Here is an 18,709-nt window from a genome sequence, read left to right on the forward strand (position 1 = left end):
CCAGATACCTACGTCGGGAGATTACTAGCAACGCCGCGACCAGACGGCTCACGTCCACCCGTGTCGCTTTCATTGTCGACACACAGCTCCACGGATGGACAACTACCGCCAGCAACGCCGTCACAGGTGACGCACAGTACTGGGACTATCTCTTACAGCCCCCCCCCCCCCCAACTTGTTAAAGTACCTCCGTTCTGAGTACATTCCACCGGGCAGTATAGCAACTTAAAATAGTTACGCGCTGCCGGTGGTCGACTCCATCCCACACCTTTGTATTTACCCGGACGAATCATTACTCCCGTTCTATAAACTAGCACCATACCGTTGAGTCGGTCGTGCACAAGCCTCTAGCCCGCTTGACTAAGCCTCAATCGTTACGGTACTCACGTTGGGAAATGTACTTTTTACGAGTTGTTCAACATCATTATAAGCATTGCTGTTCAGTTCGTTAAGCAGCGGACGGTCGAGGTCACAAAATATATGGTGGTGCATGAACGGATAGACACGTTCTGAATAACAGGGCGCAGCGTGCCGGGTAAACTCAGAGGTGAGCTTCCTAAAAAGAAAACACATTGGAATTATTGATGGAAATACAAATATGTTTATGTTGTGTCTGGAGGGTTTGACAAAATATTGTCACGTTGAAATTACATATATTTCCCGTATCGAACAGTTCATGTAAAATTAACATTTGGTGTAAATTTAAAGTTAGACGTAGTTAGATGTAGTTAATTCTACAAGTTATTCGGTTTTGTATGACAACAAAATAAGAAAATCGCTACATGAGAAATCGAAGTGGTAGTAATTTTTTCGGCAAAAATGAATTTAACCTACTGTTATATTAATGATTAGCAGTAAAATAAATTACTTTAATTGTTTAATCACGATAATATCATCAAATATTTTACTTAGTAGGTACCTAATATTATAGGCAGACAGACTGTCTTCACTCAGAATCGTTATTTGCAACAATGATTGTAAATTTTATAGAAGAGAGAAAATATTATCGATAAATATTTGTAATTTATTAATGCTGCCAACGAGTAAGCACAAATCATAGATAATAATATCTACCTATTAACATTCAAGTCGTTGCGTTCGAAAAACAATTCTGAGTAAATTTAGGAATGCTTTTAAAAAGTTTCTTGGCATTTACTAACGCCCACCGTTTACATCAAATAACCGTCGTACAATTATGATAACTTGTATGAAATATATGAAAATATGAAAAGCGTTATAATAAACAACTAGTTATTTAGCAAAAACGGTAAAAAAGTATGAAAATAATTAACGGAAAATAGTTGTCCACGGCCACGTAAAAGTATAATATTAAAAAACAATCATCAGAGAATCGGATAATTGCTATTTCTTTCGCGCTGTCGTGCCTGTATTGCCTAACCTAACCTAGAGTACAACTGCTCCTGATCCCGCTCCAGTCGACGGCGCGCTTGTAGTTCTGGCCTCTTGAAGACAGAGCTCCTGTTGAACCCAATACACGACGACACGCATCCCGCCATCCCTGCCCGTGCACTGGCTGCGCCCGCAGCTCTTCCTGACGCTGTTCCTGCTCTCGCTCTTGCTGCGCCCGCAGATATTGTTGACACTGTGCCTGCTGTCGCTCTTGCTGACGCTGTGCCTGCAGTTTGCTCTCGCTGCGCCCGCAGCTCTTGCTGACGCTGTGCCTGCTCTCGCTCTTGCTGCGCCCGCAGATCTTGTTGACACTGTGCCTGCTGTCGCTCTTGCTGACGCTGTGCCTGCTGTTGCCCTCGCTGCGCCCGCAGCTCTTGCTGACGCTGTTCCTGCTCTCACTCTTGCTGCGCCCGCAGATCTTGTTGACACTGTGCCTGCTGTCGCTCTTGCTGACGCTGTGCCTGCTGTTTCTCTCGCTGCGCCCGCAGCTCTTGCTGACGCTGTTCCTGCTCTCGCTCTTTCTGCGCCCGCAGATCTTGTTGACACTGTGCCTGCTGTCGCTCTTGCTGACGCTGTGCCTGCTGTTTCTCTCGCTGCGCCCGCAGCTCTTGCTGACGCTGTTCCTGCTCTCGCTCTTTCTGCGCCCGCAGCTCTTGCTGACGCTGTTCCTGCTCTCGCTCTTGCTGCGCCCGCAGATCTTGTTGACACTGTGCCTGCTGTCGCTCTTGCTGACGCTGTGCCTGCTGTTGCCCTCGCTGCGCCCGCAGCTCTTGCTGACGCTGTGCCTGCTGTTTCTCTCGCTGCGCCCGCAGCTCTTGCTGACGCTGTACCTGCTTTCGCTCTTGCTGACGCTGTGCCTGCTCTCGCTCGCGCTGCGCTTTCAACTCTTGCTGCTTCTTCTGCTGCTGCTGCTGCTGATGCTTCACCCGGGTGTTTTGCCGCCATTTATCGTGGGGGTCATTACGGAAATATTTGCTTTCGTTCAAGTGCTCTAGTGTCCGTCGGTAGTACATAAGGTACATCGGATAGAAGTCGTAGTCGTTGTATTTGACGTACGCGCGCCCGTTGGAGCTCACGGTCGTGTCGGAATTGCCTGACAGTACGATCAAATTCTGATTGCCAGACTCCCTCTGCGTTTTATTCACCAGCACGGCACAGACGATGATCACCCGACTTTCTGCGTCAGCCGGTGTCACGAGAACAGAAAAATTAAATTAAATAGGTATTATGTTGTATATATATGTCAGTGGCATGGCGAAATTGAATTTTTTCAATAGCTAGTTTAATATTTTACGCTTCAACACCAATAACCCAATAAAGGCATCCATTGTCATATTTGTAACTTTACCTGTCGTATAGTTATCACTAAAATAGTATCTGTAGTTAAAAATAAATTATCACCTAGGTATATTCCACCAACCCTTAAGAAACTCAGAGGCATTTGCCTCTCAATTACCCTATTCACCAAGCCACTGCGAAGGTAGTATAACCACTATAACCTAATCTAAACTCATCTGAGATGATGAAATTGATTATATTATTACTAGTGCAAGTAGGTGATACTTTTAAAAGATAAACACTCGCATTTTCTCAAAAAGTACTAGCGTTTTCGAGTTTTGTTATTACAAAATACAATAATTTTTATCGTTATTATTTCTAGCTCAATTATTTTCTTTTTTGTTCTAAACAAAATATTTTTTCAAGAATTTAGATAATGTAAATTTTGAACTAAAAAACTTATACTTATAGGTAGTTGACTTATTATAAGTCGTTATGCTTAGATGAGTAGAGTATTGGATAACATTTTGCGAGGTCAGAGGTGAAACGAATTCCAAAAAGTCAAACATTTTTCAGAAAATGAGTGTTTATGTTTAAAAAAATCGACATAAATATTAGTTTTGTTTGTGGGAGAAGGGTGATAAGAAAATGATATGATTCGTTGATCACCATTCATCAAAATGTAATTGTATCATTTCAAGAATATTAGGTATTTGTTGTGCATGTGTGCGCAGACATTATATCCAGAACATGAGAATAGTTTATAAAAATAGCTAAATAGATCTCCAAAAAAAACTATGTTATCGTCACGACTCGTCGACTCCCAATACCTAACACTAATATTCATTAGAAAAATAAAATCCTATATTTTGTCAAAATGGTTAAGATGATATAATATATCATATTACAATAAATAAATAAAAAAAAAACACTAGCTATAAGGATTATAAGCTGGATCCGCAGGATATATTATTAATTATGGCATACTCGATAACCCTGTGCGGAGGCCTATATAATATTTACTGCATTAAAATAACTCAACTATAGTGGTTTTTTTTTTAACTCAGTGTTTCAAAACTTACAATTAACTTACTAACTTAAGTTAATTAGTTATTTATTAATTAATTTTAAATTTATAAATAGCCATTAATATTGTTTAAAATAATAAAGAGTAAATGCTTATTCAATATGAATCATCAATAATAATTTTATTATATTTATTATTTAATTATTTATAAATTATCAAAACTTGGGTTTGATTAAAAGTAACTTGTTATTTATTAAGTTTATATCAATCAAATTCAGTTAAATTAAAAATTAACTTAACTTTAACTTTTTAATTTTGATGTTTTTTTAGATGGGGGAGAAAGAAAATTTTGTTGACAAACAACAAACATTAATAATAAACACTATCATAATACCTTCTTTGGGGGAATGGTCGGCATAATAGTTGGCATAGTCGGCGTCGTCGCTGAACAACACACCGCATCCAAATAATTTGGAGCACCCGGTGCGCCTCCAGTCAAGTCCGCTTTTCAACGACTCCAAAGCTCTGGACATGGTTGTCACGTGATAGAGAATACGTTCCTTGTCACCATGACGCATTTCTTCCTTGCGCAGCAAGTACATGCCATACATCTGCGGGTCATTGACAACATGTATCAGGTCTACGTTGCACTGAAATTTATATACGACATAAATTATAGATAATATTATAATATATTAATGTTGAGTAAATATAATATCATTGATTAAATAATTGAATTTTTAAAATTATTATAGTATAATATATCAATATACTTCTTTAGATAATAATTGATTATAAAAACACAATTTTAATGATTGCATGTTTATGATTTAAATAATTTTTTTTTTTATTTTATATGAAATATACAATCTATACCCTGGAGGCAAATTAAGAATATGGACTAAAATTACGTGAACATGAAGGAGATTGTTGAAAGAAGCCACCCAAGTAGTGACACTTCCTATCGACTTGAGATTTAAATAGTTAATTTTTTTTTATATGTTAGGATTTGGACTCTGCTCATATCCATACATACTTATCAGAATTGTGACATACATCTCACCAATATTTTATTGTTGTCACGATAAACTATTATTATCATTGGTTCTAAAAGATATGGCATTCCATTCAAAATGTTCACATTCAAAGTGCACAAAAGCAACACCTGCTGTATTCATTGTGACATGTACATTGACCTTTTAGTCACAATTAAAAATTGGGTATGACATTTGTACACTTAAAACTTCAAAAATAAATAACTCACAAACAACTAATTCAATTGCACTGGGCACGAAATAACGCCTGCAACGTTTTCATAGAATGATATTACTTATTCATTTGACAAGTCAAATATCTGATGTACGATAATGGGTGGGAAAGTTACTCGACTAGTTGGAACTAGCTACAAGTTACAGTTACACTAAAGTTACAAGTTACTTAATTATTTATGTTTATTTCTCCAAGTAAATAATAACACAGTATAGGTACTAAATATTTATTTCTATGTTGCAGGATTAATAAAAAAAATGTATTATGTAATTAATAACAAGCTAGGGTAAGTTAATGATAATTTTTGATTTTGTTAAGTTAAGCTGATAAAAATATTTTTAAAAGTTCATAGTTAATAGTTATCCTGTTCATTTTTAAACCCAGTTCAGTTAATAGATATTAGCTATATGAAATCTTACAATAAATTAATACTTAATAACTTAAGCACCTACCTAAATTTTATTTTTAAATTTTTTAAATTTATTTATATCCAGTATTATGGTATAAAATAATAAAAAGTAAATGTTTATCCAACATATATCATCAATAATAACTGTATTATATTATTATTTAACTATTTATAAATTATCGTCACAGGAATTTGATTAAAAGTAACTCATTATTTATTAAGTTTATATCAATTAAAATCAGTGAAGTAACAAATAAGTTGATGAAAATTAAATTTTAAAAAGTTAAGCTAAAAAGTTAAAATTAACTTAACTTTTAACTTAAATTAATTTTTTTAAATCGTTTATGCCCAGGCTTGATTAATTATTCGAATAAAAATATACCTATTAACATTTAAATGTATCAAAACATTGGTTAAGTTCATAATATGAAAGGGAACTATAATATAGTAATATATGTGGTTAGAGAATATTACATAAAAAAATCATACAAACACCAAATAGCAAAATATATATCATAGGTAAGTTTATAACTATTTACAATTTCTAGTTCAGACATATAATATGGATAACACACTTACAAGTGGATAGTAACTTATACTTATACACCAATATACAAATCCTTTATATTATGTTATTAATAGGATATCTATGAAATATTTAATATGGCAGTATTGGAAAAAAAATTATATTGATTCTCATTGTCTTCAATAATCGAAACATTAACATTATTTATTAGGTAATTTTAGTAAATTTTGTGCAACTAACAATTAGTTAGAATCCAATATTAGAATTAAAACTTTATTCAACATTTATTAAGAACTTTGAAAACAAAAAAAACAGAGAAAACTGAGAAAACATTGTATATTTTGTATCATATAGCCATATTGAAACCGATATTTGATACCGATTTTGAATACTGGTTAAAACCGTTACCGAAAAATCGATACCGAAAACAAAATCGAAATAAACCAATACTGGTAATCAAAACTGAAATTAAAATCGGAAAAATTCGAAACCGGTATTCAAAACCAAAAATGAAATCAGAAAAAATAAATACCGATAACCGAAACCGAAATAGGAAAAAATATTAACGGTTTCAAGCCCTGCATATAGGTATACGTTTTTTAAAATTATGATTAAAGCCAGGTTCAGAGCTACGTCGTCTGTGTAGAGTGATCTACGGTATCATTCGCTAATCGTGATCTACCAAGACATTTCCGGAGTTGAGCTGAGCTTAACTTTTGTCACACGAAATGACAAACGACGTAGCTGTTTGAGGTTGCTATGGAAACGTAATTATATTATTCATCGGTTGCTAGGTGCCATCTAGGTACTGTACCCAGAAATTATTTAACGTTATAACATTAATGCCATATTTGTTATTGTTTGGTGGGCATAGCAAGTTTGACGGTGAGAAAAAATTCAATAAAAAACATTGGTAAAGAAAAAATGTTGTATCCAGCCCAAAAACATATAATACCTATAAATATAATATATACCTATGGTGTACAATTGAGGTTGTGCTCAATCATAATAATACATATTATTTCATAGGTAGGTACTATATACATTATACATGTTGCTTCGATAAGACCGTGTTTTACCGAAAAAATTCAAACAAACCCAATGGTCGAATATCACAACAAATTCATAACCACCAAGTACAGTCGTTGCCAGATAAATTGAGCCGGCGTCGGCGGCGCTTTTCAGTAAGTGTAGCCCAAACTAGCCGCTGGCAGTGTGATGCATAGGTCACACAGTTGACTACGACGCGTGCAGTCACCAGTTCAAACCCGGCTCAGTGCAAACAATTTTCTGCAGAATTTTCTGTACTCTCTCTCCCATGCCATCGTTCTGGCTGCAGTACACTGCTAAAAACAACTAACCTAACCCGGTGTGTTTCGACCGCACGGCGCGGTGGGTCATCAACAATTTGTTTATTATAAATGTATAAAAATAAATGACTCAGCTGACCAATGACAATATTAATTATTAATAGAAAGAAAAATAAGGATTTAACGGGAAATTCTACATTGGCTACATTTATCACTCCTGATAAAAAAAGGAATAATGTGACAAAAATAAAAGCTTTAGTTGACGATTTTGATAGATGTGCTTTAAAGCGAACCATCACAGATATGTACACGGTTGAAAAAATTGTACCTACTGTTAAACTTATTTTTGAAAAACAAAAAAATTTTATGAATTTGAGGAGTACTAGAACATTAAACAGAATAATTTCGGAAATGGGTTTCAAATTTCGTAAAACTGAAACTAATAGAAAATTGTTGATAGAAAAACATAATATACGTTTGAAAAGAATAGAGTACTTACAAAAAATACTTGAGTTTCGTAGACAAGGTAGAAAAATAGTGTATACTGACGAAAGTTACGTATTATCATCACATGTTGTTAATAAATCATGGAGTTCCGTCGATGATGACAATACAGTAAAACAAAGTTTAAGTAAATGAAAGCGTTTAATAATTGTTCATGCTGGAGGAGAAGAAGGTTTTGTTCCTAATGCTTTACTAACATGGGAAGCTCAAAGCTCTAGTGGTGATTACCACGATAATATGAATAAAGATAATTATTATAAATGGGTCACAGAAAAATTACTACCAAATTTAAGTAAAAATTCTGTTGTGGTATTGGATAATGCGACTTATCATTGTCATCAATCTAACCGTGCTCCAAACTCAAATAGCTTAAAAAAAGACATGATAAATTGGTTAACCGAAAATAATATAAGTTTTAATTCAACTATGTTAAAAGCACAACTTTACGATATAATACGTAAACACAAACAAGTGTTTATTAAATATTCTTTGGATAGTATATTAAGTAAAGAAGGCCATGATATTATTAGACTACCACCGTATAATCCGGATTGAAATCCCGTTGAAATGATTTGGTCACAAGTAAAACAGTACAATGCAAAACAAAATCATAATGGTAGCATCAAAAAAATTGCAGAACTGTGTAAACGAAAAATGGAATCTATGGGTAATTTTGAGTGGGGAGCAGTTTGTGCAAACGTGAAAAAATTAGAAACAGAAATGTGGAAAAATGAAAGTTATATGGACATCGAAATGGATAAATTAATAGTAACGTACGGAGAAGATACAACTGACGACAGCGATACAAGTACTGAAAATGAAGACGATGATTTAGGTGTAGCACCACTACAGCCATAACTATTGTTATGTATAATACAATTGTAATTTATAATATCATAATGTATAATTTATAGTTGTTGTTATTATTTTATCATATTATTATTATTATTATATTATTTATATTATTTTAAAATGTCTGCTTTTTGTTCTTTAAGGGTCTTCGTCACTAGATTTTTCAAGCGCTAAAATGGTCTTTGAATTTCCAAAAATAAACACGGTTCAATCTATTCGATTTCAATTTTGAAAACTGTTCTGAACTCGTTACCTAGTCTTCTGTGTTTACACCAGATCATTTTTAATAATAAATATTTTTTAATTAAATACAAGCTATTAAGGAACTGATATTTTAAGAATTTAAAACAGCTATAAAAAGCTTAATATTAGATTATTTCAAAATGTATCTGGTGTGAACTTAGATTAAGATCTTGGCTTTAATTTTGTATAGGTATGTTATTTCTCTAAACCTGCCTCGGAAGCCGTAAATATGGAAATACTAGAACATGTTTATTGATATAATGATAGATATAAAATAATTTGTTGCACAACCTGTGCTGCTCAACAATTCCAACGGCGACCAAGATTATTAAATCCCCCACTCCTTATTCCTGGAAATGCGTCGACGGACGCGACTCGCGGCACGAGCGATAACACGACAGCTGCCGCCCGCCCGCCTGGCTATTTTTATCCATTGCTTTTGTATACACAATACAGCCTACTAATTGATTATTATTATGAAAATCATTTCCGTCTTGAGCTTCAAACGTGAACATTGAAATGAATTCGAGTAATTCCAATACGAGAATATGCAAAAAAAAGAGAGGGTTTCCATCAAAAAAGAAGAAATCTAAGATAATAGGTTCACAAAGCTTGTTTAAAAGTCGATGGACAAGGTACATATTTTATTATTATATTTTTTTATGGTGTATAGTAAATGCTAATATAAACAACCAGTGAAAATGTCATGGTCATGTGTTTTAAAGTTACACTAAAAACCAAAATCGGATTTTGTCAAAAACCGATTTTGCGTGAAAAATTCAGTTTTTGTTTAAATTTTTTTTTTTTGTTTTTGTTTAAAATTACGTATTTATTTGACCTCCCCAATGCACCAACTAGATTCACTTTCCCATCGAACAAGATACTGAAGTAGAAAATCGAAGCATTATTTCGACTACTTATCGTGTACACAGACACAAATAAAAAAAAATAAAACATACATAATTGTTAAAATCAATACATTCATCGCTCCACTCAGAATCTAAAATAGACGTCATATTGAATATTATTATACTATAGGTATAACAAATAATAACCATTTCAAAATTTGGATTTTTTTGCCCTTTTTTTTACACATGAATTATTAACGATTCACTATCAAACGGTTTTATATTTTTGTTATTATTAAAAATAGTAGTTTTATAAATAGGTCTATTTTTTAATTTATTTTTAATTAGTAGTCATATAAAAAGGAAACCTTCGCCAAATGTTTGATTTGGCCTTTTATTTACTCATTATATAGGCTATAGGTTTTTGAAAAAATTTGGTTAAACCTGCTGTATGCAACCGCCAACCCACCCTAATTGAAAAATAAATTACTTGTATCAAAATAAAATATATTACAATTTAAATAAAATGTATCATAGACTTAACCATATTATTATAGTGACTTAATCTATGACCGAAGTCCACTACAACCCTACTATACAGCAGAGCGAGTTCCCGGTTTTTTTTTTAAATTAACTTCTACATTTTTAGTATGGTGTAAATATTACGAACATTTTAATGATTAACAAGATATATAATTAATTGTGGTTTAGTTTTATATATACGTATATACTTTTAATTTATCCAGAGAGCACAGTGATCAAACTTCTTCAAATACACAAATTTCAGTCTCACCTGTACCTGTTGATGTAGTTCCAAATCCTGCTCTAACTGAAAATTGTACACCTGCTATTTCCCAAGCTGCAAAAGTCTCTTTTTCATTATCTCAAGATGATGTTAACCTAGCCCAACCATTAGCTACGTCTATGGAATATGACGTAAATTCTGATGTTGATACGCACAAGCTAGAAACAAGTATTTCACCTATCAAGAATCATGAACACACTATAGTTGGACGACGAATTTTAGATTTAGCTTATATATGTCAACAAATTAAAGAAAAAGATAATCACGACCCATACGGTTGCTCATTTAAGGACATGGTTTGTGTCAATGAAAAAAAAATTGGTTTAAAATCATCTTTTGCATTTAAATGCAATTTTTGTCTGAAAACATATACAATTGACTCGGAAAGTTCAGAAGCGAATATGACGGATATAAATATTGCTGCAGTAGCTGGTATAATGAATGTGGGTGGAGGATTTAGTCAGCTTCAAACTATGACCGCTTCTTTGGAAATACCTCCCTTAAGTCAGTTTGTGTACAATAAGTCACATGATATAGTTTGCAAATCATTTAATGAATGTGCTCTTAAAGAAATGGAGGCAGCTGCAAAAGAAGAAGCTCAACTAGCCGTAAGTGCCGGAGACATAGATACTGACGGAACTCCCCTTATTTCAGTAGTTGCAGATGGATCCTGGTGCAAACGGTCTTACAGGTCAACTTACAATTCATTATCAGGCGCTGTAAGTTGATATTATATTCTTATTTTAATTTAATAAATTTATGATATGCTATACAAAAGTAATATATTTTACTATTTTTAGTATACCTAAGTATATTACAGTAGGTTGAATTAATTTTTGCCAAAAACATTGCATTTGAAAATTGTGTGTAGGTATATACCCATTTTATATATAAAATGTAATAATATAATATGTTTTTAATGTTTCAAATATACCCATAAATAATATTTTTTAGTTACAGCAAAATAAATAAAATCGTTATTCTTCATTTAAATAACTAATTTTGTCGAAATTTGAACTTAAAATATCTATACCTATAAGAACTTGTGTTGATACATTTTTTTAGAGTTTTTGGTTATAATATGAACTACTCATGAGAAACCTTGTAATTTTTCTAGATACTGTTTACAATATTGTACATATTATAATTAAATAATAGATTATATTATGTTCTTATTAAATATTTAAAATTGTTTTTATTTTTGTATATTTAGGCTGCAATAATTGGGTATAGAACGAAAAAAGTTTTATTTTTGGGAGTAAAAAATAAATACTGTTCAATCTGTATTCGTTCTGGTCTTGGTTCAAAAGAAGTTAAAGAACATTGTTGCACTAAAAATTGGTCGGATAAAAATGGATCGTCGGGTATGGAAGCAGCTGTAATAGTTGAAGGTTTTAAACAAAGTGAACCTATGTATGGTATAAGGTATCAAAAATTGATAGCCGATGGAGACTCAAGCGTATACAAAAAAATTTTAGAAGCAAGGCCTTATAAAAATTTAACTGTACAAAAAGTTGAATGCCGTAACCACCTTCTTCGTAATTTTTGTAACAAACTTAGAGATATAACTACGAAAAAACAAGCAGGTCAATTAGCTCATAGAAAATTGTTATCACGTAATATTCTACGAATGCGAAAAGGTATAGTGAAAGCTATTGAATATAGAAAAAAAGAAAATTCAGTTATAGGACTCAGAAATGATATTTTAAATGTTGTCAATCATGTTTTCGGTGATCATAGTAGTTGCTCAAAATATTTTTGTGACATAACCGACGATAATAATTCAAACGATATTAATTACATGGAAAAAATTTTTAGTACAGATAGAGTGTTTATAGATAGCGTAATGCAACCTATTAGGTATCTTGCTAGACATACTTCAAGCTTGATACTGAATGTTGACAGCAATATAGTTGAATCTTTTAATGCCATTATTGCAAAACTTATAGGAGGGAAAAGAGTGAATTTTGCTCTAAAAGGGTCATACGCTGGACGTTGTGCGATTGCTACAGTTACTAAAAATTCTAAAAGACCTTTTTATTCTTTGCACAAGACAATTTTAAAAAATAGTCCCTTTAAAAAATTGCCATCAGTGAAAATGGAAATAACACGACGAGATAATCAATTTCGTCAAAATAATCGCTTGACGAAAAATAAAAGGTTTAAAAAAAAATTATTTGGTGTGAATGACTCAAATGCTTCATATGGAGAAAATTCAATGAAACCAGATATGAATGAAAATGAATATAATATAGAAAAATTGGAAGTCATTGAGTCCATGAAAAAAATTGCTGCACAAAGAGAGGTAATAGAAAGACAAACTGTTAACCAAAGTTCTTGTCAGAATTGGTTGGACATTAGGCGTAAATTACTTACTGCTTCAAACTTTGGAAGCATAATTAACCGTCGTCCAGACACGGGTTGTGAAAATCTAATAAAAAATTTAATTTATACTAGTGATGTTGATACAATAGCAATGGAGTATGGAAGAAATCATGAAAATGAAGCTAAAATTTGTTTAGAAAATTTACTAAGTATAAAAATAAGAGAGTGTGGATTGTTCATTGATGAGTTTAATTATTTCATTGGAGCAACTCCAGATGGATTAATTGATGAAGATGGCTTGGTCGAAATAAAATGTCCTCAATCAGCTGCAGATCTGACTCCCGAAGAAGGAATTGAAAAAAAAAAAATTAGCTGTTGGAAAAAAACTAATAATGGGACCACTTATGAAATTAAAAAAAATCATAAGTGGTATTACCAAGTACAGGGACAGTTAAATGTTTGTCAAAGGGATTATTGTATTCTCGCCGTGTGGACAAAAAAAGGAATGAAGTATGAAATAATTAAAAGGGACATTCATTTTTGGACTACTATCATGTTGCCGAAACTTCAAAATTTTTTTTTCAATTGCTTTTTGCCGGAATTGGTCGACCCGAGGCACTCACGTAGTATGCCAATACGGAATCCAGAGTACATAATTAGAGCACAAGAAGAAAAAAAAAATAAACGTTTAAAGCTTCTTTAATATTTTGTTTTAAGTAATATTGAGTTTTGTTAAAGTATATAGTTTAAGTATATACAAATATTAAGTTTTTTTTTTACAATGTACCTTAACATATTATGAAATCGTCTATACGTTAAAATAAAATAAAAATATTATTTATATATTCGTTTATGATTTATTGTCTTACTTATATATACACATATACATTACAAACATAAATTAATATAATTAATGACTAAGGGACATTCGTATTGCCGGTTGTACTAGGTTTCTACTAAATGCTATTCACTGACGACTGACCGTGAGAGGTGGAACATTTAAATTATTATATCCCCAAAATACCTATTGATTTGCATAGTAATAATATTGGAATACAAGCGTATATAATAATAGGTCAATAAAAGTATAATAGGTTATGCGTCTGTAAAAATAAAATTACCAAAGCGTATGCGAAGCGTACCGTAAATTATTAAATAAATCGAACGTTGCGTCGCGCTTGAATTGTGTAGTCAATACGAGTAGTATTGAGAGAATGATGCGCCGCTCCCGGAGACGGTTTCAATCACTCGCTCACGCGTCGGTAAGCGACCGAAGTGGGCGTGGTATAAAGCATTGCGTGAGAGGTTTTACGACATCTAGTGAGCGTTGTTACGTTTTAGTTTTACTGTCGAAGACCCTTAATAAAAGATTATTATCAGAATATTGGATTTTAAATTAATATCGTAAAATATTTGTTGTAACAATTGTTGGTTTATTGAAGTATTTTCGGTAATAATATTGAAATACGGAGAACCACTGGTTTTCCGTTATCGCGCCGCCGCCGCCGGCTCAATTTATCTGGCAACGACTGTAATTAAATGGTTTGTCATTTGAATGCATATAATATATATTATATTTTGTTATATCTTATTGTTCCATTGCTTTCGATTTTGTTTGCTACCTATACCATTTGTTTGCTTTTTGAGTTAATACTTTAATAATATTCCCTATATTTAAAAAGAACATGGATAGTATTTTGCAACAAACGTAAAGGTAATTATAGCTATACCTAGTAAGTTTATTTACTTATTTGAAATTTAGTTGTAACCTATTTCTTAAATGTTTAAAATAAAGAATAGAGTTATACCTAAATATTATAATTAATGATGGATATGCAATATGCATATTAAAAATATTATCATTTAATGACCAATGGTGAGCTAATGTCAATAGTAGTTAAGTATAATTTAGTGGCCCGTGATTGGTCCAATAAATTTTAGTTTACTTTTCTGCTGAACAATACATTTTTTTGTGTATTCAATGAGGTATTTCTTATGCTCAGTCCGTTTATCGGTGTCTAGCGATGTAGTATAATAATTACTATAGGCATTGATATATTTAATTTGTTTTAGTCGTATGCTTATTATTATTATTATTAATATACCAACTATTGGCAACTAAATTAGTATACCAACTAAATATATAACTACGCGGTAGTGAAATATTACTATTGCGGTCTGTGGTCAATTGTAGTCGCGGTAGGTACTCACCCTGGGAAATGTTTCGTGGACGAGACGTTCGAGTTGTACGGATTCTTTGTGGCCCAGATCTTCGAGCAGCTGACCCTCGTCATAGCGTCTGGACGTCGAGTTATTGTGCCGCCTTTGCAATTGGACCGCAGCGTGAGCGGTAAACTTTGACGACCTTTGGGAGTCTTTACTTCTGTGATGCGAACACATCGGCGCTGTATCGTCTAGAACCGCTGCGGACGAGACGACGACGGATACCGAAACGGGCGCTGTTCGAGAACGGCCAAGTTATTGAAAACGAGACTGCAGAAGACACACAATAACACTATTATTGTTGATAGAAAAACAATTGAAAATAGTTATGATGTCTGTGTCTTATTGCAGACGGTGCAAAGATCACTGCTCTGCACGACCGTGGTACTACGTGTATTTACTGTGACTGAATACTTTTTTTTTATCGTCAATAAACATAAACCGAATAATATAATGATTGGGTTTTAGATATACCACTACTACTATCTCAATTTCTAAGGAACATTACCTAAACCGACAAAATATTTATGTGACCTTCTGCACCTTTAGAAATTAATTATACAATGTGTATATTATATTGCATACAATATATAAACCTAAAAACTAATATAAAATAATAACGTGCCTGCATATTTCTAATTGTATATAATATAATGCATTTATGTCTTAGCCACTTCGTGAAATCGAACTTTTCATGAAAATATGACCATTTCATGAAATGTAAACGGATATATTACACTTCGTGAAATTAGAAAATATTTCACAAAATGGTCACTTCTTCATGAAGTGGTCACTCCAATTTGACATCGTGTAATTTTTTTGACAATCTTTTTCACTTTGTGTGCCGGAGTACAACATTCATTGCACACGTCAAGTTTGATTATAGACGTATAATTAATATCTGTATCAAACAAAATAATATTTAAATTTAAAATATAAGATTTATACCTAGTTTTGTTGAAAATGTTTATAAGCTATTGAAATAGTCCTGGGAAATTATTGAAAAGTAAACCAATTATGATAATTTGATTAAAGTGTTAATATCACGTATGTGATTATGACTTCACATTAACTCCATATCTTTGTCCTTGGACTCATATTGACAAATGACAATATCATAAATAATTATCCAATGCATTTAGGTTTTATTAAAATAATTGCTGAAGAATTCAAACTTTATAACTCTTTACGAAATATTAAGAAGTTGAAATTAGATTATATTATATTATATCAAATATATTATGACAAATATGTTAGCTTAAATAATAATCATGAATTTTTATAATTATTTTTTTAATAGAATTTTTGAAAATACTAAAAATTGTATTTTTTAAATACAATTTCACCCATTAGTTGTGGTAAACCCGTGGTATTTATTTGGGGTAAAACTGCGTATGATACGGTTTTATAATTTGAAATAGTAGAAATGGGTTATAAAATGGGTATTTTACTAAAGATAAAGGACTTTAAAATACGTTTGTGTATTCACTATTCATACCTATATATCATCCAAAAATATCCATAAATCATTACTTGATTGATTAAATATCAAAATTGTATACTGCATATTTTTGCATATTCTGCATATTTTCACATATTCTAACAAAAAAAAGCATGTACTTACGTTTAAATATCAAAGATTATATTATGTTACAAAGAATTAAATTTGTCGTCCCTACTTACTAAAATGTTATTAACTTAGTTTGCAATCTATTAATGATTAAAAATTAAATATTTTGATTTTTTTTAATGCATGTTTGCATGCATATTTTATAATATTTAAAAAGCATATAAATCTGGTCTCCGGTCTTTATTTATATATTTTAATACGTACACACTCTAGTATAATACCGTTTCATATATATAATATATAAAATACATATACATTTAATATATATATATATAAGGATTTAAGTATATTATACCTAATAAATTAACTCACTCTAATTCAACTGCAGACTTGTCATATAATATATGTACCTATTTGATGAACAAAGGAAGAAGAAATTGGTTTTATATTGATTTATTTATAATTTAATATTAACTAAGAACACAATTAATACATCAGAAATTTTCGAAAAAATTAATTTATTATTCAAATACACGAAATATTATATTGGATATACGTTACATAGCTCATCAGTCATTATGCATGACTCCAGCCGTGGGCATACGCAGTGGGAATGATTTTGCTCGTACAGATCGGATGTGTCGCCCGAGCTGTCAGAACAGTTTATTTAGATAAGGACATAACAACACATGTCCACAGATGTATTATAATGTAAAGAGTGTCATCATCACAATCCTTAATATACACATATATATATATATATATACAGTGTGTATATTATGTCATTGTTCCCGGGGGTTTTTTTTAAAGATTATATATGATATGGAATTTCGAAAAAAAGACATGTTTCTTTATTTTTAACAGGCAATTTTTTTTATAACAATTTCAAAATTTTCAAACACACAGGTGTACCAATAGCAAAATCAACTTTATATTTTTAAATAGTAATTAGTAATTACTATATTTTTTTATGGATTCTAGTAAAGTTTTTTTTTCTGAAATCATTCATTTTGTTTAGCTAGTTTATTAACTATGGTCCTATAAAGGTTAAGAAAATATATGCATTAATATTTAAATTTAAATAATTGCAAGTATAAAATTAATTTACAAAAACTAAATAGTTTTTTTTAAAACTATCTTTTTATACACTAGAATTGGTAATCAAATGACACGCACCAAAAAAAAAAACATCAACAAAAATTGTTGGTAAACATAGTTCATTAAAATCATCGATATCAGTACCTACTATTATTGTAATTTATTATTACAATCGTAATTAATTAATTACTTTAAATTATTTATTTCGTACTTTTAATGGTTAATTTAGCATATTATACAATCATAAAATAAGCATTAAGTTCAATCATAAATTGTAATAATAATTATTGTAATCATAATCAATTGATTACAGTTACTTTGCCTACCAAATTTGAATACTTAATTAGGTGGCTAAGGTAATAATCGTATTTGATTCTTATAATAACAATATTAGAGATAACGTTGTATAATTGGTGTAATTAACTCAGATTAAAGAACAAAGTGTCATACTTATGGTAGTTGACTATTTATGTAAATATTGTTTATTTTAAATATGATTATTTAACGTTGGAACTTCGATAAACTGAAAACAAATATTTTTGTAAATTTATTATGTTTATTAAAAAAAAAATGTTCAAATTATTGCATACCATTATTACTTCTTGGCAGTAATACAAACGGTCTTCAAATTCCTGATGAATATGCTATAAAGTTACGGCACTCGTAAAATATTTTTTGTTTCAAGCTCTCTGTGGTGTTTTGTAGACCACTGTTTTTAAATGACATCAAAGAAAAAAGTAAATTGGTGTCAATTTTGATGATCTTTGGGGCCATTCAATAGGCCCGCGTCGCCCAATCTACTTGCCTGGATATTCTTGATTTAAATAATCCCTGATAGTAATTGTGTAATAAGCTGGGGCACCATCTTGTTGAAAAACTATTTTTTCTTAGTCCAACTTAGTCAGGTTGTCATTATTTTTAATTGCCCGAACAACTAACTGTTGAATGGTATTTTGAAGCATAGCAGTATACTTTTCACCAGTTAGGTTGCCTTCAAAAAATATCAAACCGA

General features: G+C 31.6%; 2 protein-coding genes across 2 annotated transcripts; one reads left to right on the forward strand and one right to left on the reverse strand.

The window, feature by feature from the left end:
- Window positions 1–1,677: 1,677 nt before the first annotated feature.
- On the reverse strand, window positions 1,678–17,865 carry LOC132951795 (transcription factor SPT20 homolog). The gene is made up of 4 exons (XM_061023765.1): window positions 16,972–17,865; window positions 15,018–15,930; window positions 4,110–4,365; window positions 1,678–2,587 (listed from the first exon to the last, which is right to left on the reverse strand). Exons 2-4 carry the CDS (start codon window positions 15,204–15,206, stop codon window positions 1,806–1,808), a joined length of 1,227 nt encoding a protein of 408 aa, XP_060879748.1. The 5' UTR covers window positions 15,207–15,930; window positions 16,972–17,865; the 3' UTR covers window positions 1,678–1,805.
- On the forward strand, window positions 10,198–14,163 carry LOC132952963 (uncharacterized). Its single transcript, XM_061025496.1, has 2 exons — window positions 10,198–11,200; window positions 11,695–14,163. The coding sequence occupies exons 1-2, from the start codon at window positions 10,601–10,603 to the stop codon at window positions 13,507–13,509; spliced, it is 2,415 nt and encodes an 804-aa protein (XP_060881479.1). The 5' UTR covers window positions 10,198–10,600; the 3' UTR covers window positions 13,510–14,163.
- Window positions 17,866–18,709: the final 844 nt, after the last annotated feature.

This window comes from Metopolophium dirhodum, chromosome 9, assembly GCF_019925205.1.
Source record: "Metopolophium dirhodum isolate CAU chromosome 9, ASM1992520v1, whole genome shotgun sequence".
Taxonomy (NCBI): domain Eukaryota; kingdom Metazoa; phylum Arthropoda; class Insecta; order Hemiptera; family Aphididae; genus Metopolophium; species Metopolophium dirhodum.

Bases quoted from the DNA above. Each gene is read 5' to 3' on its own strand.
- LOC132952963 (XM_061025496.1), top strand. From the start codon at position 10,601: ATGGAATATGACGTAAATTCTGATGTTGATACGCACAAGCTAGAAACA. The intron at 11,201-11,694 runs GTAAGTTGATAT...TTGTATATTTAG, and splicing joins ACAATTCATTATCAGGCGCT to GCTGCAATAATTGGGTATAG.
- LOC132951795 (XM_061023765.1), bottom strand. From the start codon at position 15,206: ATGTGTTCGCATCACAGAAGTAAAGACTCCCAAAGGTCGTCAAAGTTT. The intron at 4,366-15,017 runs GTGAGTACCTAC...TATAAATTTCAG, and splicing joins TCCACGAAACATTTCCCAGG to TGCAACGTAGACCTGATACA. The intron at 2,588-4,109 runs GTATTATGATAG...CGGCTGACGCAG, and splicing joins CGACCATTCCCCCAAAGAAG to AAAGTCGGGTGATCATCGTC.